Source organism: Tribolium castaneum, chromosome 1 (genome assembly GCF_031307605.1).
Source record: "Tribolium castaneum strain GA2 chromosome 1, icTriCast1.1, whole genome shotgun sequence".
In the NCBI taxonomy this organism is placed as follows: Eukaryota; Metazoa; Arthropoda; class Insecta; order Coleoptera; family Tenebrionidae; genus Tribolium; species Tribolium castaneum.
In genome coordinates, this window is record NC_087394.1 from 13362957 (window position 1) to 13388110 (window position 25154).

Consider the following 25154-nt stretch of genomic DNA (forward strand, 5'->3'; position numbering starts at 1 on the left):
ATCTAGCATTATTTCTACCCATCTAATTAAACTCTACGATTGCTACACACAAGTTATGCAGCCAAAGTCTCTTGAACTTGTATTGTTGGTGGTCTATACTACTATACTTACTTAAATAATTAACAACTATATCCAAAACATCTACATTTCAAATTAAAAAAAATAACAGAAACGAATAACAACAAAAAAAAGAAACCAATATCTAAAAATTAAAAAAACAAAAAATATAAATCTATTGAAAATTTTAATTTTCCAAGCCAAAAGATATCTAGTTCTTTTAAAAATGATGTATAAAAGTAAATGACAATTTTATTTAAGTTAACTCCTACATTTCAAAATAAAAAAAAACAAACAGAAACGAAGAACAAAAAAAAAATAAAAAACTTATGTAAAAATTAAAAAAACAAAAAAGAAAATTATAAATGTATTTAAAATTTTACTTTTCATAATGGGCCAAAGAAATCCAGTTCTTTTGAAAATAATGTATAAAAGTAAATAACAATTTGTTTAAATTAATTTAAATCTGAATTAATTTTTTAATTCGCTTTCTATAACTACAAAACCGAACTTAAACTTCATTTGAAAATGCAATAAAAATTTGCAAATAATTTTGTTTTAATGATTCAAGAATCTTTTGAAACCCCTAACCCCCACCACTTTATTTATTAAAAAAGTTATCGAAAAACTAAATTAAATAATTTTATCGACAATCACATTATAATTAATAATAATAATAATAATAATAATAATAATAATAATAATAATAATTCGTACAGCCATTGATCTCTTCCGAGATATCGGCACCGTCATATCGAGCATGTTAACTTTGTTAGTTAACAAAATCATCAAGTTTATAATAACAATGCTCTAATAAATATGATTTTAACTTAGATTTAAATTGTGTCAGCGAATTTAGTAAACGAATGTCCTGCGGCAAATTTCTGAAAATTTGAACAGACTTATAATAAACACCATTTTTAAAAAAAGAGGAGTTATGTTCTGGAATTCGGATGTCTTTACAGAACCTTGTAACTTTATTGAAACTTACATCATATTTGTCTTTATTTTTTTCAAAGAGATGCTCATTCTCTTTCACAAATACTGCGAGACTGTAGATATACATTGATGTTAGAGGTAGAATTCCAAGTGATTTAAAAAAGGGCTTACAACTCTCATGTGGTTTTTTGAAAAGCATGCATCGTATGATTCTTTTTTGCAACACAAAGGCTTCTTTTGAACTGGTAGAAGAGCCCCAAAATATTAATTCATACGAGAGAGTAGAGTGTACATACGCAAAATAAAACATTTTTAAAGTATCTATACTTACACTAGTGCGCAAGTTACGAATAATGTATGAATATTTGGCTAGTTTGCGACATACATAATTACTATGTGCGTTAAATTTTAAAGCTTTATCGATGTATAAGCCTAAAAACTTTACTTCATCGGCCAACGGAACAGATTTTGTACCAAGCTTAATATAGATACTGGATGACATTGGGCCATTTCTATATTGTACCACAAGAGCTTTGTTCATATTTAATTCTAAAAACTGAGCCTCACAGTATTTATACATTTTAGAAATTGCGTCCGAAGCTTCCGCAGAAGTAGTGTATAGGTCTTTACCTATTGCTATACAAGATGTATCATCAGCAAATTGACAGGGTGAGTATTTATTTAAAGATTCTTTAAGATTGTTTACATAAAGAATGAATAGCAGCGGCCCCAATATGGATCCTTGAGGAACACCTTTTGAAATGGTTATTGGCTTGGACAACACATTCAAGATAGCGCCATTACTGTTATAAGTGAAACGAACTCTTTGAGACCTGTCGGATAAATAAGATCGGAAAAGTTCTAATGCAATGCCTCTGACACCAATATTGAACAACTTGGTTAATAATATTTCATGATCAAGTGTGTCAAATGCTCTAGTAAGGTCAAAATAAATACCGATGACTGATTCCCCACGATCTAAACAGTTTACAATATAATTTAATGTTTCAAAAATTGCAGAATTAGTAGAACGATCTTTAAGAAACCCATGCTGACAATTGGAGAGAAGTTTGTTGGATACGAGATAGTTGTAAAGACGATTGTACAATAACCTTTCAAACACCTTAGAAAACGCTGGTAAAAGAGATATAGGACGGTAGTTGTTGATATCTGCTCTGGATCCTTTACCTTTATAAACAGGAACCACAATAGCTTCCTTTAAAGATTGCGGAAATACGATTGAACTAAAAGAGTTATTAATAGAATTTGCCAAAATCTCAGAAATGTTTTGATTAACATCTGCCAAAATATTACAGGGAACATTATCAGATCCAGAAGCTTTCTTCTTTGATACACTTTTTATAATGGCTGCAACCTCTAGTTTATTAGTTGGAAGAAGAAAAAAACTGGAAGAGCAAGATGTACTAAAAGTATTATTAAATTTATTCTTCAGTAAACTATCATCACTGACAATAAAGTGTCTATTAAACATATTTGCCAAAATTGTAGGATCTTTTGTTAAGACGCCAGAACTATTATGTAATTCTATATTACGAGTTTGTGTTGATGAAGAACTAGAAGATCTGATAATGTCCCAAGCCACTCTACTTTTATTGCTACCAGCCTCTATAATCCTTTTATCGTTATAATCAATCTTTGCCTTATTTATCAGTTGTCTATATTCTTTCTTTTTTATATTATATATATTTTTTAAAGTTGAATTATTCGGGTTGCTACAAATAATATGAAATAAATCTTTTAATAAAAGTGACATGCGTTTCATTTGTTCTGTTACCCAAGAAGTTTTCTTCTTTAGATTCCTTTTAACAGTGGTTTTCCTTAAAGGAAAGACATTATTGAAATGCGCATCAAAAATTGATTTAAAGCTTTCAAAGTCTATATCAGAGCTGGAGTTGCTAAAGAGAGCATCTTGTTGTAATGTTGATACAAATGAGTTACGATTATTTACATTGAGTTTCTGCGCAAGTAAGACATGGATTTTATATTATTAATTTCAAAACGGGTTACAAGTAATTGTCCCAGATGGTCGGAAACATGTGAATCAATAAGATGGCATGAGTCTTTTGGAAGGTTAGTAAAGATGTTATCTATACAAGTTGCACTATTTACACTAACCCGAGTTGGTTCCAGAATTTGCTTTACTAAATTAAAGAAACTAAAGGTGTTTATTAAAGATAAGCTTGACGAAGAGGCAACGGAAAAATCGACGTTAAAATCACCACATATCACAATATTTAAAGATTTCTTTTGAAGTTCTTCTAGCAAATTACAGAGGTTATATTCAAAGCGAGATAAATCGCCGGTCGGAGAACGATATATGGAAATGATGAAGATTTTTTTATTGTTCTCTTCAAACTTGCAACATGAAAATTCAAAATCCTTTTTTAAAGAAGCGATGCCTGGGGTGTAGTTTCGACAGAAGTCAGCAATGGATTTTGATAGAAATATAGCCGTGCCACCACCTCTGCTTTTATTTCGACAACTTTTGCATATCAGGGTATAATCACTCAAGCAAATATTTTCAATTTCGTTATTAGAAAGCCAGTTTTATCCCAACTTATGAAGCATATAAAGTTTTTATCCACTAGTGGAATAAAGTAACCATAGCAACTAGTAATTATAACTACCAGACAAAGCCTGCCAAGTTTCATCTTACCAGTACGAATATTTTTAATTTAACTTCGATTAATTCCATTTTGTTAATGTGGTGATTGTGTATAAAACGTTGTATTGCATTTGTGTTTTAGTCCCATTTTATCCACTTAAAAATATTATACATTCTTGTGTGGATAAAATGCTTTTGAAAACACTTATACAATAAATAACTATAATAACTACACAATAATAATTGTTGTTATCAATGCATTAATTTGAAATAGATTGTTATAGGTAATAATAAATACACATAAATTTTACAGTTTGTAGAAACTATTTTTAAAATCTATTCTTATCCTGGAATTGTTTTCCTTATCAAGTTCTAGCTCAGAAATAAAGAAACAAAACCAAATTATTTTTTGTACTTTTGTACTTTTTGTAACATTACATGCGTAGTATAAAATAAAATGCGTAATATATTAAACATTTATTTAATATATTACGCATTTGATTTTAAAATTATTAAAAAAGTTTATATTTAAGTATGTAATTGCTGTTTCAAAACTATAAAAACGCCAACGTTGCATTTTCTCTTAAAATTAGCTATTATAAATTATTCAAGCACTTCAAAAAATTAATAGCTAATGTAATTTATACTTTCAATCATTAATAACAATTTCACAATTTTATCAATCTTATTTAAAAAAATAATTAGGTAAAAGGCTAATATATAACTTTAGTACATACAAAAAGTGCAATAATAAGAAATAGAATTAGCGTTATTTATTCTAATGTACGTATTAATGTACTACGACTTCCTCTAACTTCAACTGTTATTTCTCCTATTTCTATTTCTTTCATTTCTCCTCATTCTCCTAATTCTCAAGACCTGACCTGACCTAAACTTGAATTCCAGAAGCTGTTCCATCATACACTCGAATATCTTCACATTTTTTCATGATTTCATCAACAATTTTCTGTTTCTTAAAATTTTTCGGTAATACCTTTATGGCATCAAATTTTTGTTATAACTTTTCCAACAATTTTTTGTGAATTTTTCAAATAATAATTTATATCTAAAAATCCAACTTCTGACACTAGTTCAATAATCTCAGTGTCGTATGACCCTTATTTAAATTAATTTGTCTTCACTTCTGAAGGATGTTATCCTACTTCTAACTTTTAATAACAAAAACCTTATTTTTTACTTTTTATGTATGATTTTGTAAAATAGAGCGGAAAGTTACAAAACTAAGCAAAAAATCTCAATATTCTTTATTTCTTTCCTTTTTTCGACCGTTTTAACACGTTGTTTACCCAGAACTGCGATATTATTTTGAATACTTCCGTTTTAAATAAGCTAAAAAGTCAAAATAACGTTTATAATTTCGCCTTTTTTCAAAAATCAGCTAAAACACCACTAAACTAGATAAAAAAGTACGCACATTATTTTACCTGTTTTTAGAACATTTTCGATATATTTAATAAAATTTTGCCGAAAATTAAACGAAAAATTTCAAATGTATAGTTTAAAATAGACGCACTTTTTGCTTATTTAGCAAAATTTCGTCAAAAATAACAAAGAAAACATCAAATCGTAGTTATTTTTTTTCGACCGTTTAAACATATTTTTAAACTAATAAAAATCAGTTTTCAAAAAGTTAAAAATCACAAAACTGGATAAAAAATGTGTCGTTACAATTGCATGTGCTTTTGGTCCAAAATCGCAAATATTAAGCAAAATTTTGACAAAAATAAACCGAGAAATAAACCAAAAAATCGCCAAATTGGATAAAAAGTTGTAGTTTTGCTTTTTATAAAGGTACATTTTTCAATCAATAAATATTATATTTTACAAAATTTTCTTAAAAAATAGCAACAAAAATCGTTGAACTGGATTAAAAGTGGTATAAGTTTTGTTGAAACATGCGAGATTTTGTTAAACCGGAAAAAATTAGTAAATTAGGTTAAAAATAACACTTTCCTCAACTTATTAATTAGCACACAGGCAAGCTTAAAACACAACCATTTTTAAAAGAAATTGGATTAAACTTCTGTTTTTCTAACGAGAAAAATGTATAATTGGCTGCACTTAATTTACATAAATAAGTATGTAAGTAAGAATAACAAAATAATCAAATAATTATTAATTGTTAAAAATTACAAATTACAAGCGTTAATCAAAACTGTTATTTGCGCCTGTGTTTCTTCAGGTAAAAACCAGAAAAAACTGTTTAAAGAAGAAAAAGCAAGTTTGCATATTAGCATTCTAACAGTTTCATAAATTAAAACTGATTAGTGTCAGTAATTTAAATATACATTAACCTTTGACTTGTTTTATTTTTGTTTAAGCTTCCTTCTCGATTATTTACCAGTTATGTCAAAAGTGCCATAATAAGATAACAATAGTAATTTTTGTATTAAGTGCGCGAAATGAGTGTTTTTTTAATGGCGCCTGAGAATGTTATTTTAGTCGAGACCGCCAGGTCGAGACCTAAAAGACATTCGAAGGCGCCATTAAAACATGAATTTCGCCACGAAATACAAACAACGTTTTTTCTACAGCCTCCAGATGAAGAAAAAAGTAACAGAAATTAGTTGGAACAAAATGGTCTGATAAATCGAGTTGCTTGCATGGTTACGATGATAAATAAAAGTGATAGTTGCGAAAAATTTGTCACAATAGGTATTTTTGTTGAAGAAGTGTGATGGATTTTAGCAGCGAAAACGAAATAGATGCAATTGCAAGCGCGGCAGTGTCGAATCTTTTGCCTGCTAAATCAAGACCGCAGTACGAAAAAACGTATCTTCAGTTTCGGCAGTGGTGTTCTATGAAAAAGATTGATCAAGTAACGGAAAATGTTTTGTTGGCGTATTTGGAAGAAAAGTCTACCACCTTAAAGCCACCAACACTCTGGGCCCTTTATGCGATGTTGAAAGCCACCTTAAACGTTAAAGAGAATATCGATACACGTAAGTTTCCGAAGTTAGTGCCCTACCTGAAAAGCAAAAGCGTAGGTTACAGAAGCAAGAAGTCGCAAATTTTAGACAAAGAAGACATTAGCAAGTTTATTAATGAAGCAGATGACAAGATATATTTACTGATGAAGGTAAACTTATCATATTAGTGTAATACAAATCAAAACAACTCGTTTTATTTATAGACTGTGCTAATTTTGGGTATATCGGGAGCCCTTCGACGTGAAGAATTAGTTAAAATGAAGCTAACTGACATAGAAGATAAACAGTCTGTCTTAATTGTGAAGGTGCCTGATACAAAAACCCACTGCGAACGAATATTTACTGTTTCAAATTTAGAAAATATAGAAATTGTCAGAAAATATAGAGCTTTGCGGCCTCCACGGGCGACTAGTGACCGTTTATTTTTAAAGTATACCAACGGAAAATGTGTGAATCAAAATGTTGGAATTAACAAAATCGGAGAGATACCAAGTTTGATTGCAAAGTGGCTTAACAAAGACGAACCTAAAAAATATACTGGTCACTGCTTCAGAAGAAGCTCTGCCACTCTTTTGGCGAATGCTGGAGGTGATCTAATTTCAATTAAACGTCATGGGGGCTGGAGAAGCAGCACAGTGGCAGAAAGTTACATCGAGGACTCTTTGAATAATAAAATTGAAATTGCCAATAAAATTCAACCTTCTTCCTCCACAGAAGAAAACAAAATCACTCAACCTTCTACATCGGCTTCTTTTAATGGCGAAAATAACTTTCATTTACAAGCGTCTTCACTCAGGCCTCTGGGGATAAACGGGGGCACGTTTTCGTCATGCACATTTAATTTTCATATGTCAAAGTAAATATCTATTATTATTGTTTTGTAATATTGTTCTGTATAATTATAAAACCTTTAAAACTACCTCTCATTATCGATCCGTCTCTTCATTTCGGTTGCTGTTGATGTCTTTTCGTGTTACTAAAATTGTAACAGAAATAAGTTGGAACAAAATGATCTGAAAAATCGAGTTGCCTGCACAGTTAAAAAATATTATTTTTTCACTGTGAAACCGTGAAAAAATAATATTTTTTCACAGTGAAAAAACGTCAAACTTCGCGCATAGGTAACCATGCATAAATGTCACGATTTTTTGACGGCTGTAGAAAAAAATATTTTATTTGTTATTTAAATAAATCAATAGATGTGTCTATTAATAAACTGTTACACTATAAACATCAAACTTTGTATTAAAATTGATACAAAAAATGGTTTATGTTCAAATTACAATAAAGTGTGACAATTTTAAACTAAACAACTTTACAACTTTATAAACTAAACCTCAAGATTTTAAAAACAGACTTTTGAGTACAAATCTATTTTTCAGTACTTAGAACGTAACTGCTGGAGTACTAGTAGGTACTGTTTATAAATTAAGAATTAATTATTTTCGAAACGCACACAATTTTATTCAGTGCTCTATAACACTGGCACTTTGTAAACAATAAACAATGGTCAACACAAATATGCATATTTTGTATTGAAAAACAAATGAGACGTCTAGTTACAATTTTATGCCACCTTGTGTGAAATAACACACTTTAAACCTAATGGCTATCGGATATAAAATGCAAGGAAAAATGAATGAAAATTGACCCAAAAAACCAAATTTACGAGGAATAAATTTCGAATTGCTGCTAGCGCCAGTAGACGTCGCGACGTCGCAGTCCTAGGTTATGGATTTTAAAAATGGCGACGACGCTTATACAGTTATTTCTGGAGGTGTGTCGTTTTGATTTAGACGCGCGCGTTATGGGAACGAGCGTGTTTCTAATTAAAACTATACTCTCTTATTGTTGGTAAGTGCCTTGGACTAGTACCTACCTACATAAAAGTAAATCGTCCGTCTAATTAACTTCTCTAATTTAATTTAAGATTGTATGTTGGTTCCAACAGCATCGCATGCCTCATTTTACGTACGCTTACGTAATAAATATAATCTAACAATTTTTAGAAATGCCATGTGACGCAAACGCATGTTCCCTTGACGCAACCGGTCGACGACCCAATAGGACAAATCGATTATTGCTCGTAATTGCATGAAGTTGGGGAAGACCCCTAACATTACGTCTTATTATGGCGTGCCTATAGAGAGGAATTTTTTCGAGGGAGAAGCTTGCCCTCATTTTGTTCTTTCCCAAACAACATTATACTTCATTCCTCTGTTATTTGATCTTCCATCGACAGAATGGACTTTATAAATACAGTAAAAACATCGAAATTGGCAAGAGTAAAGTGAAACAGATTGTGGTTTTTCTTCCATCAGGGAATCCTGCAGTAAAAAACAAACAGTTTTCTTGTGTCTATTTATATCCTGAAATCGTAATGACATTTTCCTCAATGCTTTACACTGGTTTTAAGTAACATTTCTGAAACCTATAAATAGGATATACAGAGTGTCCCAACTAAAATTTGCACCTCCTGAAATCTCCAATCTCGTACAAGTTTGGAAAAAATGCTGAAACTGGTCAATTTCAGCTTAAAGGGAGACTAAATTTTATCTTAGTTTCAAAGTTATTTGTGTATCCCTCTAGAGCCCAAAGGTACTCCTTCAAAAAAATTAAAAGGCAAGAAGGGACTAGTGACCCATCATTTTGAAGCTGCTTTCATTGTCTATGCAACCAAGTACTTTTTTCAATTTTCAAAATTGTCAGTCTAAAATGTTCTTGTTTAGATTTTGGAGAAGTTTTTTCGTATTGATACACTCAGAAATGCTATCTTATCTGGACTACTGTTTTGTTTTCTTATAACTACTTTTATTTCTTCTCACAGCAATCTAGTCAATGTTTTCTAAAAGAAATCGTTTAAAATTGAAAAAAAAACTATAGTATTTGCTATTTAAATTTTTTAAAGGGGTAGATTTGTTACTTCAAAGTAACAACATTAACGTAAATATTATCCGTTCATGGCAAAAAACGTTCAAAATTTGAACGAGAGGGTTCAAGATTAACAATTTTCAAAATATCAATGATCATAAATTCGCCGGGGTTTTGTTTATAATATCTACTTATTCTACAATGAAGTTCCTGTGACATTAAAAAATTCTAAAATCAGCAATTTCAAACATAAATACAAAATGTTTCTTACAAAATGATTTTTCTATTTTTCTTATGTGTTTTTTTTCTTCTCTATAATTTTGTTAAATAGAAATAGATATTTTTTTAATATTATATTTTTTAGTCACATTGTTTATTTTTATTTTTTGTTATTTCTCATTTATTGTCTGGTTCAAAACCTTGATCAGCTTTGCTGCCTTTTGGTCCCCTTTATGGTAGGAACAACTTGTAGAAAATTTTAATTTTGTTACCGTATTTTTTTTCTTGTTGTAACTAATTATATTGTAACTGTTTTACTGCCACAAGTAAATTAATGTTATTATTATTATAAAACAATTTTGTGATTCTTGTCAATAAATCAATCAAAATTAAAAAACAGTACATAGTTGCATAGACAATGAAACCAGCTTCAAAAAGATGTCACTCGACTCATTTTGCCATTTAAATTTTTTGAAAAGGTAGCTTAGGACGCCAGAGGGATGCAGAAAAAACCTTGAAATCAAGATAAAATTTAGTTAACTTTAAATTAAAAGTGACCTGTTTCAACATTTTTTTCCAAACTTGTACGAGATTGGAGATTTCAAAAGGTGCAAATTTTAGTTGAGACACCCTGCATACATACATTCTTCTACTCGAATTGTAGAAATATTTTTTTGAAAATGCTATCAGAGTGCTTCATTTAATTTAAAAAAATCCTGAAAACTGAAAAAAATTGGTGCTCTTTATATTTAATTTATAATAGCTAATCAGGCCTTTAAGATTATTTTTTGTTTCACACTCCTTAGACCTTCATTTTGTTAAGCCTTACATTTTTACATTTTTGTATGCTTACATTTTCACAAATTCACAAAATATTTCATTATAAACTTCTACGAACTATCCCTAAAGTAACGTAGTGCTTATCTGAGGTTTAAAAATTTATCTCTCCGTTAAATACGTTACCAAAAAGACCATCTTAAACTAGTTGAAAGATTCTCAAAATTAGACAGCAGAATTAAAAAAGAAATATTATGGGTCGGATTATAAAAAGCAATATTAATATTTAATTCAGAATAAAACTAAATCAAACTCTTATACAGTCTGTTCCGTCAAAACCCCACATTAAGGATAAGTTTTATAGAAAACACTGTTAAAATTTAGTTCGTTGTTAAGAGTTAACAACGCGAATGGACCAACTAAGTTGCGTCAATTTGGTCACGTGATCAGTTAATGACGCATTTAATTGCGAATTAAATTAACGACTACAGTGGCATTAAAGCTTAATTATTATTAATTTATTAATAAATAATAATATGAAATTCAACATTCAAAACAATACACTATGTAATAAAAAGAACAACAAAAATCTTTTCAAAGATTTATTAATAGAGAAAAATACAAACTACATGCATATCAAAAATTATTGCCTCTTACTATTCATAATAAAAACATATTTAAAAATAATGGACAATAAAATTGATATTATTTTGATAAGAGCTTATCCACTAAATGCATCTAAAACAACACCAGTACTCGAGTTAAGTAACAGTTTAGTTCTCAAGAACATTTACTACCTTAAAAATACCTACCAGATAAAAAAATTACATTGAAGATTACAAAGCATATGTTCGTAAAAAAATATAAGAGAGTTCAAATTGGCCTCAAAAGTGTCAACACTCGACAGTATTGAAGATTATTAAGAAGGTAATAACATTTTTTTAATTAATTCATTTTTTTTTTAATTTTTTCTTCGTATTTTGTCAATTTCGGCAAAGCCACAATACAAGCATACTATTCTTTTGAGCTGTTCGTATGTGAAAGTTTTGCGAAATCAATGCCGACAGTTTTGTATTTGTAACTTTTTGTAGTTTTTAATGTATTTTTTTGAGAAAGCTGTGGTACAAAATTGATATTTTTTGAGATGTGTGTGTGTAAAATGTTCCGAAGAATAAATCGCCGTCAAAAAAATATAACAATAAAAGAAAATATAAAATCGCAGACTGTTTTGAAAATATGGATAAACTTATTTTCTAAAAAATTAGATCTTTATTTCTCAGGGCGACTTTTACAATCGTTAGATAATTCGTGGCACGACGACTGTACGTATGTAAAATGTTCAAAGAGTCAATTAGCAAAATTGTAAAAGATTTGGAGTAGTGAAGACTTTTAAATTTTTATCTTTAGATTTTTTAAATTGTTAATATACAAGGTCACCAAAAAGTATGGTTACAATTAAATATTATAAAAACTATTTATCAAAACTTATTGAAAAGGTTAAGAGTATATAAATTGTATCGTTTCAGATTTTAAATTTCTTCAACAGATAGAAGGCTAACTTGATTTTTTTAACAGCAACAAGGGTCAAATTTAATATTTTTGAAAAGAGCATTTTTTTCTGAGTTCTACAGTGTAACACATGCATACCTTAATTTAATCGAAACTTTAAAAAGAATCGAAAATTTTGAAAAATGTAGAATTTTGTTGGAAAAACATTGGAAATGTTGTCTTTATCTATCGTTAGCTCTTTGCTGTTTAAACATTCACCAAAAAATAGGTAAAAGTTAAAAATTATTATTAAAATAACACTGAACTGAAAAAGAACGTTTTAATAAAAAAATTAAACACGAAATACTTGATTTTCATGCTACAAAAAATGTTCAAAATAATTTCCACTAACTTCTTGACTTTCTTTCTCCATGATAAACCAACAATTTTACTTAAATGTACCATAATTAAACTAATAATTGCACCCAAGTTTAATTTTTGGCTAATATACAAGTGACAGATATCGCTAATAACATTATTTTCGTAGCTAACTTAGTTTTACTATCCCAGAAAATTTTTGATTTTTTATTTTTTTACCTTTTAATAAAAGTAAAGGTGGGTATTAAGTTACCTCACTGAATTCATAAAAAATGCTTTTTTCAACTGATTAAATTTGACCCTTCGTGCCATTAAAAATCAAGTTAGCCTTATATTTTCAAAATAAATGACGATAAAAATTTGATAAAGCTCTCAGATGATAGAATTTAAACACTTTTAATTGTTTCCCAAATTTCAAGGTTCTCTATTACATCGTTCAGAAAATATTTAACTGTATCCATAATTTTTAGCGACTCTGTATATAAATTTACGGTACACAAATGGATCTCTTTCGGTGAAACTATAACTACAGTACAAAGCTGTAATAACATCTAAGGACATTTATTAGACAGCTATCTCCTTAAAATTGTGCAAAATTATTTGAGTTTTTAGTATTAATTTGGTACAAACAGTACTACACCTAACTTTTTTGAAAAGCATTTTCCCTGTGCACAATCTGCTCAAGGGAGAAATTATATTTCCAAAGCAGGTTAGGTAAACAACTCCTGCCAAAGCAGATTAGACATAATAATACCATTACCATCACATAGCAAATTCGCAAATTAAATCTTCTACTCTTTATAAACGTAAACTCTCATAGTTTTTTTAATGAAGGTACTAATTAAAACCAACTGTAAATTCTGTGCAAAAATAAAAATAATAAAAAAGCGAAAATTCTAGTCAAAATGCTATTTAAAAAATGTTTTTTCAAAGTGAGTAGGTAGGTTTTGCACAACTTTTGAACTCAATATCCTGCAACATTCTCCATAAAGCCACAACAATCTGGAAACTAAAAAAGGAATTTGATGAAACCAGAGAGCTTGGCAACCGATAGAGCCATAAATTCCCTTAAAATTACAATAATTCTACTAATCACTTAGTCCGGACATTAGCACGAATGCCAAGCGTCCAAACCCAGACAGGACACAAACAAATAATTCATCATTTAGTCCAGGATTTAATTTTAGATGATTGGTATCGATCCATTCGACCAGCAGTTATTCGAGTTCCGTTTCACTCCTAAATTTCTTAACAAATTAGGTTTAAATGAAGATAAATAATTCATTAAAAATAGACCAAGGTTAAATTGTTTTCAAATGCTGATGATAATTGAAAGGGTTATGCAATGCGCGTGGATTTGCTTGTAAATATCAGGGTAACTCTTTGACGTAAACACGCTAAAATAACGGGAACAAAGTCTAGACTAAAGTCTCAGGCATGTGCTGAAAAAGTGCAAAAAGCTCACTTTTGGCAATTGGACCCATTTTCACAAACACCACGTCAAATCATTCAAGTCGTACTTCCGGCGATATTTTAAGCACTCTGCTCTTTTATTACAATTTCTCTGATTAAGGAAAAAGTTTCTTTAGTTACACCCTTTATTCCAAAAAATTGTTTACGATTGCATCAAGTCCTTGAAAACATTTAAATGTCCTTGACCTTTGCAGCAGGTGGCTAATTTTGATGATCCGCCCATAAATTAGGTCGACTGCCAAGTTTTTCACCTACATTTTAATAAAGATTAATTTAAATAATAATAATCATGAAGCACATCCGAGTCAAATTTTTGCGCTATCGCTTCACCTTCGACCCAAAAAAAGAATAATTTCTCCAAAACTGTCAATAAATTCAAGAGCAAACATCAAAGTGCATTATGTACATCTCAAGTCCCAAATGCCGCCACAAGCGAGTAAGAAAGACAGAACATGAGCGTTTTTTAATTAAGACTATTTGGCTCGGAGTCCGAAGTGTTCTATATCTGCCAACAAGCCATCAGTCTATCAGAGGGTCGCGAACGCCTGACATCCTCTGTGTAAATTAGATTCGTTCGCATATACAGTTACAAGTGTTATTTACTTAATTGCTAAGAAGTGCACGCAATTCCAGTTTGTTAGGTGAGTTCAATCGAATTGATGTGTTATCATGGTTAAATTCCCGGTTTCCTAATTAATGAAGCAGCAATAAATCTCCAATTAAATCGTCATCCATCATCAAAATTAATTCGGCGGTGTCACATTTGAATTAATTTTAATTCGCCTGTGTGTAGGCCAGCTTCCTCATCGTTGCATAATTGCGTTTTTTTTCCAGACGCTTACAACGAAAATGCGAACCGTCTGACGATTTCTGAGATGGCGAACGAAAACGTTAAACTGAAGCCTTTGGGCACCAACAAGTGAGTATTATGTAAAGTGGTAATTTGGGAGAAACACGTCCAGCATGCAGCTAAAAATACTTGGCACTACTGAAAGGTGAATTATCTTTGTAGATACACGGATGGGGAAGGAGGTGGAGATGGAAATTCTCCAAGTTCGAACGAGGATTACGACCCTCACCTTTACAGGGAGGTGGAGAATCCTACCACGTACGAAACCACCCCACTTTGTCAAGTTTCTAACGAGTTTTTTGTAGGAATATTGAGACTCTCATTCATTTGCTCAAAGGCTGTCTAGGGACTGGCATTCTGGCGATGCCCGAAGCTTTCAAAAACTCGGGGCTTTTAAATGGATTGGTCTCGACCTTTCTCATTGGTGCTCTTTGTACATACTGTTTACACGTTCTAGTAAGGTTTTTGACTAAGGCAATTCACTGGTGCTATCACTACTCAACATTGTTTGTAGGTTAAAGCTCAATATGTTATGTGCAAACGGCTGAGAGTTCCAATTTTGAGCTACCCGCAATCGATGAAAGTTGCACTAGAGTCAGGTCCACAGTGCCTTAGGCCATTTGCGAAATATTCACCGTGAGTACACAACTGTAATAGGTGGCCAAACCAAAAATGAAAATTTAAATTTAAGTTTTAATATTAAATTATTAAATTAAAAACAACTATAATAAGTATTCATAAAAATATAAAAGTCAAAATAATACATCTTGTCGTATCCGAATGTTTTTAGTTTCTAAGATATAAAGAAGGCAACCTTCATTCCAGCGTCAAAAACCTGCGTCAAAAAAATGCAATGTAAACAAAGTTTGTGTCTTTTGAGTACTTTATTCCGAAGGTTGTATGGCTAATAGTCATACAATTTTTATGTTTTTTATAATTTTTTGATATAAAGAAAGTTTTTTCTGTGGCTGTTTTGCAAACTTTAACATTTTTTTAAAGGATTCTGATGAATTAACCTCAAAGATCTTTTTTTTTTAATTTGCGTTGGTAAAGTTTAAGGCTACCGCGTAAATTTAAATTAATTCGTCGACTAGAACCCTTAACATCTTAGAAAACATTATTATAAAATTTTGAAGGCCAATTGAGTTATTTTGACCTCTTTTAAGCTCTACTATCACCCCTTAAAATACAGGTTGAAATTGAATTCACTACACTTATTCTGATTCTTTTAGGGCCTACATTAGAATTTTCTTAACTTCTAATACAGCTAGAGCTTTAAGATTTTGTATACACTCTAAATCATTCTCAGTTTGACTAAATTATTTTCAAAATGGCTGAATTTAGACAACTTTAAAATTTCAAATAGTAACCACCAATTTTTACTGTATTTTTGAGTTCGCCTCTTGCAACTGAATAAAATGTAATCTACTTGTTAATACTTGTCTGTTATAGTTTTTGACGTATGTGAGGTTTTTATACAAATTTTTATTTGCAGAGGTTCATTTAAAATATCTCTTGAGAACCCTTTACAATAAGTAAATAATTCTTTTTGCATTTGATAGCCAAAGGTTTAGAGGGTTCTCTCAAATCTTCAGGATTGTCAACTGTCAAATTGCAAGTCTACTATGATTTTTTGATGATTAAAATGATGATTAAAAAATGATTATAAAACAGTTTCTGCAAATAGAATGACCCTGTTTTTTCAATGGCAATAAAAAGAACATCAATTTTCATGAAGGCTTTTATTAACATCGTCTATATCCATCTTTTACAGTTTTTGAAATAATCGCAAAAAACTGAATTTTAGCTCATTATTTTCATTTTTAATCAAGTAAACCTTTGAAAAATACAATAAAATTGTGCTATTAGTTAAAAGAAATATCCTATTTGTTCACCATTTTTATTCAAAAAGTTCAAAATCCGATGACAAACTAAGTTACTTTACATAATTCACTATATTTATAATAAACTATAATTAAATATTATTGTTTTACTGCTCATTCGAAAATGAACCAGTTAAAAACATAATAAAATATTGAAGTTTCACAATTGTTGACCATTTTACAAGATCTACTAGATTAACTATGACAATTACGAAGTAAAATCCGTTTTTTGTGATTTTTTCAAAAAATGTAAGAGATAGGATTAGGGCGTATTGATAAGTCACCATAAATATCGATATTCTTTCGATTACCGTTAAGAAAATAGGGTCGTTCCATTTGTAAAACTAAGTTATAGCAGTTTTTTGAAAACCATTTGAAAAAAAATCATACTAGCTACGAATTTTCACAGTAGACAATTTCGAAAATTCTAGAAAACTTTTGAAGCTTTCGGTTATCGAATGCAAAAAATTTATTCAAAGGGTTCAAGGGCTGTGATATCTTTGATAAACCTTTGCAAATGAAAATTGTAACAAAAAAATTAACATATGTCAAAAACTATTAGAGATAAGTACCAACAACTTGAGTAAATTTTACTCAGCTTAAAGGTGAATTCAAATATGTAATAAAAATAAGTGGTTACTATTTAAAATTTCAAACTTGACGCCAATTTTTTTGTAGCTCTGAAAGCTCATCCATTATGAAAATAATTTAGTTGAACTCAGAGTAATCGATTTGGATCGTGCACAAAAATTTTAAAGCTTATGCTACCTCAGAAGGTAAAAAGTTTCTAATATCGGTCCCAAAAAAATCACCTTGTATTTAATCGTGAGTACAGTGACAACATGTGTTTCCTAATTTTTCGCATGTTAGTTGTCTTTGAAAGTGGGGCAAAACCTCCTTCAGCGACCCCAAGCCCCAGCACAGGTATGTACCCACAAAAATCGAAAATAAATTTGAACTTGAAACTGGAGTAATTTGACCTACCTTATTACATAAAACGTCGTGAATATTGCGCTATTCTGTAAATTTGGCATTTGACAACATTTTTTCACCAAGCACTCGCACTAAGTTACACAAGTTCAGACACAACCCCGCAAAGACACACTGACACACTGGCCGTATCTATTAGTAAGCGGCGATAAAAAAGAGCAGATATTTCAATAGCAAATCGTGTTTTTTGCAAAAAATTTTTTGTCGAGTGTCAGCTTGTTTACTTCCACAATTTTATCCCCGTGTGGACTAAATTTCAAACACGTTTTAATTCAGTAATAAAATTAAAATAAAAATTTTCCAAAGCAGCTTTATAGTCCTTCCATTTCCAAAGAGTTACTTACGCCTTTTGATATATGTAGTGGATTCAAGTTTAGTGGATTCAAGTCAAGGAAATCGGTGTAGAAAAGAGGAAATCAAAGAAAATCTTAGGAAAATGATTTAAGAAAATTATATAAAAAATCAGAGGACATCTGGTGTACAAAATATGGGGTGCGGTTTACCGCTAGTAAGAAATATATGTGAAATATATTATGAAATAAGCTTCAATTATAAATTTTAACGACATTTTTAAAAGGAGGTAATTAAATTTAAACCAGTTTTAAAGTTAACTAGATGAGTATCATTTAAATACATACTGTACAACTTTTCCATTATTAGTAATGTCCTTCATCATTTTTTCCATCTTGTAACACATTTTTTTTCAAATTATATCTTTTAGATTCAGGTGACAAAATATCAATTTTTCAGTACTTTGTAAAATATTTTCTCGCTATGGAGTGTTCATGAATAAATAACATTTTTCTATAATTCCTGTGCAATTTCTAATAACTGGAATATTACAGGAGTTAGATCAAAAATATTTCCCGTATCACTTAGTCTTCAATAAATCCAATAACGCATATGGATAATGTGCTCAAGGAATATTCATCAAGTAGCGAAACAAAATTCCTTGCTAGGTTTATTTTATTAACGAACTTCGTTAAAATTATTTCATTTGATGTCTCACTTTTTTGATTTCATTTCTACCACAAACTATGACGTTATTTATTGATGGAGATAATTTGTTTTCTGTTGTCTTCTTTCTTGCCGATTGGTTTAATAAAAAATTTACTGACGTTTTATTTTTAATGTTGTTTTGAAACTCCTCAGACTTTAATAATGAAAATTTATGGTAGTTTGTACTGTCATGAGCGCAAAACTTCTCTAGTAGTTTTGTCCATTATCGCATTGGTTGAGTGCACAAATTGATTGGAAAATAAAATGCAACACTTACAAAAAGCATCGTCTAATTTTTACAAATAAGAGCCAGTGGTATTTCAAAAACTAATTAAAATTAAATTTACGAGAATATTTTGTATTCCCATCTTCAATAACTTTCGGTGACTACTTGAAAGACTAATGACTAGTTGTTTTCTTGTTATAAAATTAGACAAAATGTTTTCTAATCTCCGTTTGTCTGCCAAATTTCTAAGAAACATTATTGTTTTAGTTCTTCTTAAGTATTTCTAACCTTATTAGGACTGTCTATACCTTTTTTCAATTAAAAAATAAAAGAACAATTGCTTTTATAAAGCCAATAAAAAATGCATCATTCTGTAAACTGTAAACTGAAAAATTTTGAAAGAAGTTTTAACAAGAAAAGCAATACAAAACCTTCTTTCAATAGTTGCACGGAATAGGAAAAACAGGAAGCGGTTCAGTCTGGTCAAATTTTGCAAAGATTAATGTTATGTTTAACAGAATTTGTGAAAAGCTTACTTTTTGATTTGGTCACTTTTTACAAAAGCCCTGAAATAGTCCATCAAACTTTTAATCGAAAAATTTCAGCTTGTTGGTCGATTTCTTCTTGATAGCGTACCAGTTAGGCATCTGTTGCGTTTACATAGTCTTCGTCGGCGTTAACGTTAAAGTCGTAGTGGATCAATATTTAGGAAAAGCGAGTATAACGATATACATCCTGTGTACCTTTATTCCATTCTTGCTGATCAACTGTATAAGAAATTTAAAACTACTAGCACCGTTCTCAACCCTCGCAAACATCATAACTTTGGCTTCTTTCGGTGTTGTGTGTTATTATGTTTTCCAAGATTTGCCAGATATTAGCGATAGGCCAAGTTTTGGGCGACTATACACCTATCCATTGTTCTTTGGTACCACTTTATTCGCCCTAGAAGCGGTCGGAGTGGTATGTACCAAAAAAAACACAAATTTTGGTTTATTTTAAATCGAAAAATTGTAGGTCATAGCATTGGAAAACAACATGAAGACACCGAAAAATTTTGGGGGTTATTGTGGAGTCTTAAACATTGGTATGGTGGTTGTTACTGTTCTTTACGTCGGGTTGGGATTCATCGGTTATTGGAAATACGGTGACGATGTTCAAGCTTCCCTCACTTTAAATTTTCCAATTCATGAGCCGTACGTTCAAAAAATTGGGAAATGTATTTTATTAATGATCAAATTTTAGAATGGCTCAAGCCATCAGCATACTGTACTCAATCGCCATATTCATCTCTTACGGACTTCAAGGGTATGTTCCTGTCGCAATCATATGGAACACCTATATCGTGAAAAGACTTGAAGGAAGTAGCCATCTTCTTGCTTGGGAGTATCTATTACGCTTTGCTTGTGTGATTGTAACGTGTGAGTATATTTGATTGTTTTTTCATAGAAAAAGCTTTCAAACAAGAAAAAATCTAAATTATTGAAAAAAAATAGAGCAAATTGAAATTCGAATTTTCAAAAAGCTTTCAACAAATTAACTTGTGATGGACACCATTGAATTTAATTCAGATACATAGAACATTAAACAAAATTCAACTCATCTTAGGTACATTTGTCTGATTTGACAAATTAGACGTTTATGGATTTTAGGTTTTTTCAGGTTTTCAAGATCCTTACAGTTTTCAACTTTATTGTGACAGTTTTAGTTTTTTTGTTTAAGTTTACCTAATTTTTCAGCGTTTTAAAAATGTAAGTAACTATTTAGAGTATAGCTAAAAAGTAGTTAACAGAACTACTGCAAACTTTTTTAAGACAAAATTTTAAGACAATAATCTCGTAGTTTTGTTAAAGTGATTCACTGAAATGCGAATCAAATAATAAAATTAAAATAAGATAAAAATCCGAAAAAATACAGATATACAGATGATACAGATAATAAAATACGGATAAAAATGTGTATATTGTGTGTATATAAACGATACATAAAACACAAAACCGAAACTTCAAAATCATGAATTTATTGAAAACTCATATCTGCAAAGACAATATTTCTAACCACTTTTCACGATTTCAAGTTTTTAATTTTACTAGGTTTGGATTTTTTATTCAATTTTAAACTTTTAACTTCCCATTAAAAGTTTCAGTTAGTATTCTGATACCTTAGTTTTTAGCAATAAGGTTTCTTGTTTCAAGTTTTTTTTTTCAAGTTTCAAGTTTATTTGTAAAAATTGCCCGATTTCCACACTCTCTAGATTTTGTATTCTTTATGCAGAAAGATTTAAAAGGTTCGGGCCATCTCTTAAGTGGTGATAAAAAGACATCTGACTGAGTTCCTATGCCACTAATGTACTTTTTGGTACATCAGATCATTTTTTATGATTTAGTTAATAGAAACGGCTGATCTTACAACATTACAACAATTAAGACGGTTGCTAAAAAATATTATTAAAATTTAAAATTAAATCACTTACTAATATCAAAAATATTCAAGAAAAAAAGTTTTTATTAATTTAATAATTAATACGACAACAAATAAAAAACAATTTAAAAATAACAACAAAGAATAAGTACCTAGTCTTAAAACAAAAACACTTAAAAAATCGAAATGATAGATATATAGGTACATACAAATCTGGAAAAAACGTACACATTTTAAAATCTCATAATATTACAAAATTTGTGACTTAACAAACATTCTTTCTAATTAAAAATATTTTTCACCTGTAACACAAATTAGAAAAAATGTAATCTTAAAATAAATACACATTTAAAAGTTAAATTTTCAGGTCTGGGGTTTTGAATTGACTTTGCTTAGTTTTATGAGTTTTTAGAATAAAGTGCGATTATTTTTTTTGATTTTGAGTATATATTGTTTATGATAAAGATATTCACATTTCTTGCTAAGCATAAAAATAGATTTAGATTGTTTCAAGCAACTTAATAATTTTTTTAGTAGTCGTCTTAATTTTTGTTTTTTTTTTTAATGTTATCGGATTTACTTTATTGTCGACTTTGCTATCAACAGGTATCTATTTGGTGTTAACCAAATTTAACCCAAAAATTTAACCTCTGAAGAGGAAAAGTAGGCTTACACAATTTTTTGTCATAAGAACTTTTAACTCACCTGTATCTTTTACAATTTCTGGAGATCTGGTAAATAATTTTTTAGTCGATTAAAAGTTTTTTTTTTTAATTTTTGTGATTAAGTTTGAAAGTACTTAAACTTATTTTAGTTTGTATTTTGTTTTTGATCTGTTGGAGTAATTTTGGTAGATAAACTTGCATACATTCCAATGTTAAAAAATTTTGATGACTATTATAATCATTTGATTCAAAATTTTTGGAATATATTTGTAAATAATTATTGGCAGAAACAGATTGCAGATAAGTAAGAGTATACAAAATATGTCTGATAAGAATAAATTTTTTTTGTATCTCAAAAACTAAAATAATTTCACAGAGAGTTTGCTCTTAAATAGTTACTTCAATTTTTTTGCTAGATGTATTAGCTGTTTCAATACTATAAAAACGCCAGTGTTGAATTTTACCGAATGATTTTTTTAAATAAGATTCATAAAATTTTAAAATAGTTGGTACAGATTAGATCTTCCATTGAAGCTACAAATTATATTAGCTATTATTTTTTGAAGACCATGAATAATTTATAACAGCTAATCTTGACAGAAAATGCGACATTGGCGTTTTTATAGTTTTGAAACAGCTAATATGTGAATTTCATTAAAATTTTTCTGAAAAACTTTATAAGTAAAATAATTAAATATAATTTTAATTCATAGAAAACATATATTTTTTTATTATTTCTAATGATATTCAGAAAGAAATAATGCTTAAATGATGTCATTTCTAAAAAGATACTAAAAAAAATTGGCGCTAGACAAAAAAGTAGGTAATACTCAAATTTTATTCGTTCACTATCTAGCTCACATTTCCAACATACATTTTATATTTTTTACGTTTCTGGAGTTTCTTCTACTGAATCCTTCTTTATGAAACAGTTCAGAACTGTCATAAAATTTGCAAATATTATTGTCTGAAGTTTCTCAATCACTTTATTCTCCCCCTTCACTTTATGATAACTTCTTAGTTTTCGTTTAGTTTCTTCTTTCCTCCTTAAATTATAATTTGCGATTGATTTAACTTTTGAATCTAAACGGCAACTAAACTGCAATTATCTTAAACTAATTTAAATTAAGTTCCCAGTTACTTGGCAAAGACAATTGATCGCGAATTAAGAAGTTTTTTATAACATTTAAATGTGTGTGAGAAAATGTGTACTCACATTTGAGTCCAGGGACAATTTTTATCATAAAACAACATTTGTGCTTTCAAAATGTCAACGGATATAATAAAAAAATATTCAGTAACTATTAATTAATTAATTAATTTTAATTATAAGAAACTGTAGAAAAATCCTCAAAAAATTGAAATACACAGACTAAACAACAAAGCAATAAAAAGCTTATTTCTTTGTGATTATGAGTTTTTGAAATAGGTACAGATAAAATAATTCTTTAAAAATGTGTAACTAGTATTGAACGTATTTTTTATAAGTAGGTGTGAATTGTTAGTATTTACAAGTAGTTAAGAGAAAAACCTATTTTCTCTTCTACCAAAATTCTGTTTTAATATTTTATTCCAAAACCCATTTCTCCATCCCAAACAAAAGTTGATGACAAGAACAGAAAAATACTCTCGCTGCAAGTTTTTAAATCTCAGTGTTAATTTGAGTTTTAATTTTCAGTTGTGCTCGCTTTGACCATCCCCATGCTGGGCCTGTTCATTTCCCTCTTCGGGGCTTTCTGTTTGTCTGCGTTGGGTTTCGCGTTCCCGGCAATCATGGAAATTTGCGTGTACTGGCCCGACAACCTCGGCCCATTCCGCTGGGTTCTGATCAAGGATGTTCTCCTCATACTGGTTGGTGTTGTGGGACTGCTCGCTGGGAGCTACAGTTGTATAAGTGAAATGGTAGCCGAATTTCAGAGGCTGGCTGCTGAAGGAAATTAGCACAAGTGTCAAAATCAGTGTATTGTGTGTTTGCTGTTTATGTTATTTTTATTTGTGTATGTTTTTCTTTGACATGGATGATGTAGAAATTACAATCTAAGATCTGCCTTTACATCTGTCCAAGACGTTACGCTGTCGCAAACATATCATAATTGTTTCGGTAGTCTGATGATGTAGAAGTAGTGATGTGATACATTTTTTAATGTTCTGTTGTTTTAAGTAACGAGTTCCAGAATAAAAGACAAAATTGTTGTGTTGCGTTTGTGTAACTGTTTGTCCTCAATGATACGCTCAAAACAATCACCAAATACGTAGGATCTTTAACAACCAACTTAAAGTAGGTAACGAGCATATTTTTATTTTAGTCTAACTATGTCTAATGATAATTTAAGAACCGATCTAGATTTTAAAAACAAAGCTGGAGACAATTAATGAATAGGGCTATTTTTAAGTTCTCGACTAAAACGCACATTTATGAACAAATTCTTATGTAATTAGTTGACGATCAATATTTATAAATAAAATTTATTTGTAGGTGTTTGAGTTTACTAACTACCAACTCCCAACTTGTAACCAAATCATGCTATGTTCAGAAAACGACGTGAAATTTGTAGTTCAATATTTATTTAATTTCGTTGGGATAGAGATAGTTTCTACTGACAAAATGTCTAAAAGAAGTAACTAGGAATTAAGTAATTAGGAAATATAGGTGATGTAGATCAATTGAGAGTCGTTTAATTGCAGTGGCTTTGTAGGGATAGTGTGTGGCAAAAATTAAGTGTAACGAAATTGTAGCAAGCCAATGATTTGGCCATATTTTTATAGTACGTTGTAGTAACAGAAACGATACCATACTCATTTAAATTCGTATCATTTTTTGAATGTTAAGTTGCTGTAAACTGCTGTGTTCGTTAATGTGTTAATACAATATACAAAATATTCAGGTAGATGTGCAATTTCAGGATTATTTCAGAGCGCTGTATTGCTGGATAATGAAATAAGTGAATCTTGTAAAATTATTTTATAAAACGTTGTTACTTTCTAAAAATACATTGTTGTGTTTATTGTGACTATAGTTTTTTAATAAAATGCTTGATATGTTAAGTATAGTTTTTTACTACATTTTTTTGGACTGTTTCTAAGTACACTCTTATAGTAACTAAAAGCGAGTCCAAAATAGTATAAATAAAAAACGTTTGAAATTCGAGCCTTTGACTTCTTCCTTTGATATTTTTAAGTCTTTTCACATTTTAACTGTAAAAGATAGCCAATTCAAGCTTGATTTTACTGTCAGAATCGAACAGAATGTATAAAAATAAAAGCGAAACCCCTAAAACAAAAGTTAAGTAGAATTTAGTTGGTATTACGGTCTCCTTGTAGGTACCCCTCAAAAACAGCAA

At 29.9% G+C, this 25154-nt stretch overlaps 2 protein-coding genes and 1 long non-coding RNA gene across 7 annotated transcripts in view; 2 read left to right on the forward strand and 1 right to left on the reverse strand.

The window, feature by feature from the left end:
• LOC135265282 (uncharacterized) overlaps positions 1–7745 on the reverse strand; it is a 362501-nt gene extending 354756 nt beyond the window's left edge. The window contains exon 1 of the long non-coding RNA XR_010332880.1: positions 7494–7745. This is a non-coding gene — a long non-coding RNA (uncharacterized LOC135265282). The remainder of the gene's footprint in view (positions 1–7493) is intronic.
• LOC135265211 (uncharacterized) lies at positions 6012–7492 on the forward strand. 4 transcript variants are annotated; one of them, XR_010336441.1, is made up of 3 exons: positions 6012–6585; positions 6638–6722; positions 6777–7492. XR_010336441.1 is itself a non-coding variant. In XM_015980083.2 (3 exons), exons 1-3 carry the CDS (start codon positions 6321–6323, stop codon positions 7431–7433), a joined length of 1014 nt encoding a protein of 337 aa, XP_015835569.1. In that variant the 5' UTR covers positions 6012–6320; the 3' UTR covers positions 7434–7492. The 4 variants fall into 4 exon arrangements, 2 of the variants coding, with proteins under 2 accessions (XP_015835569.1, XP_064216126.1); XM_015980083.2 differs by having other exon boundaries at positions 6631–6722; XM_064360056.1 differs by having other exon boundaries at positions 6012–6223; positions 6314–6722.
• Positions 7746–8276: 531 nt separating the features above from the next.
• LOC657092 (proton-coupled amino acid transporter-like protein CG1139) lies at positions 8277–24858 on the forward strand. Of its 2 annotated transcripts, none has more exons than XM_008195308.3 (9): positions 8277–8427; positions 14614–14698; positions 14792–14887; positions 14935–15085; positions 15144–15265; positions 19333–19690; positions 19745–19923; positions 19973–20148; positions 23492–24858. In XM_008195308.3, the coding sequence occupies exons 2-9, from the start codon at positions 14655–14657 to the stop codon at positions 23752–23754; spliced, it is 1389 nt and encodes a 462-aa protein (XP_008193530.1). In that variant the 5' UTR covers positions 8277–8427; positions 14614–14654; the 3' UTR covers positions 23755–24858. The 2 variants fall into 2 exon arrangements, with proteins under 2 accessions (XP_008193530.1, XP_968665.1); XM_963572.5 differs by lacking the exon at positions 8277–8427 and adding an exon at positions 14181–14420.
• Positions 24859–25154: the final 296 nt, after the last annotated feature.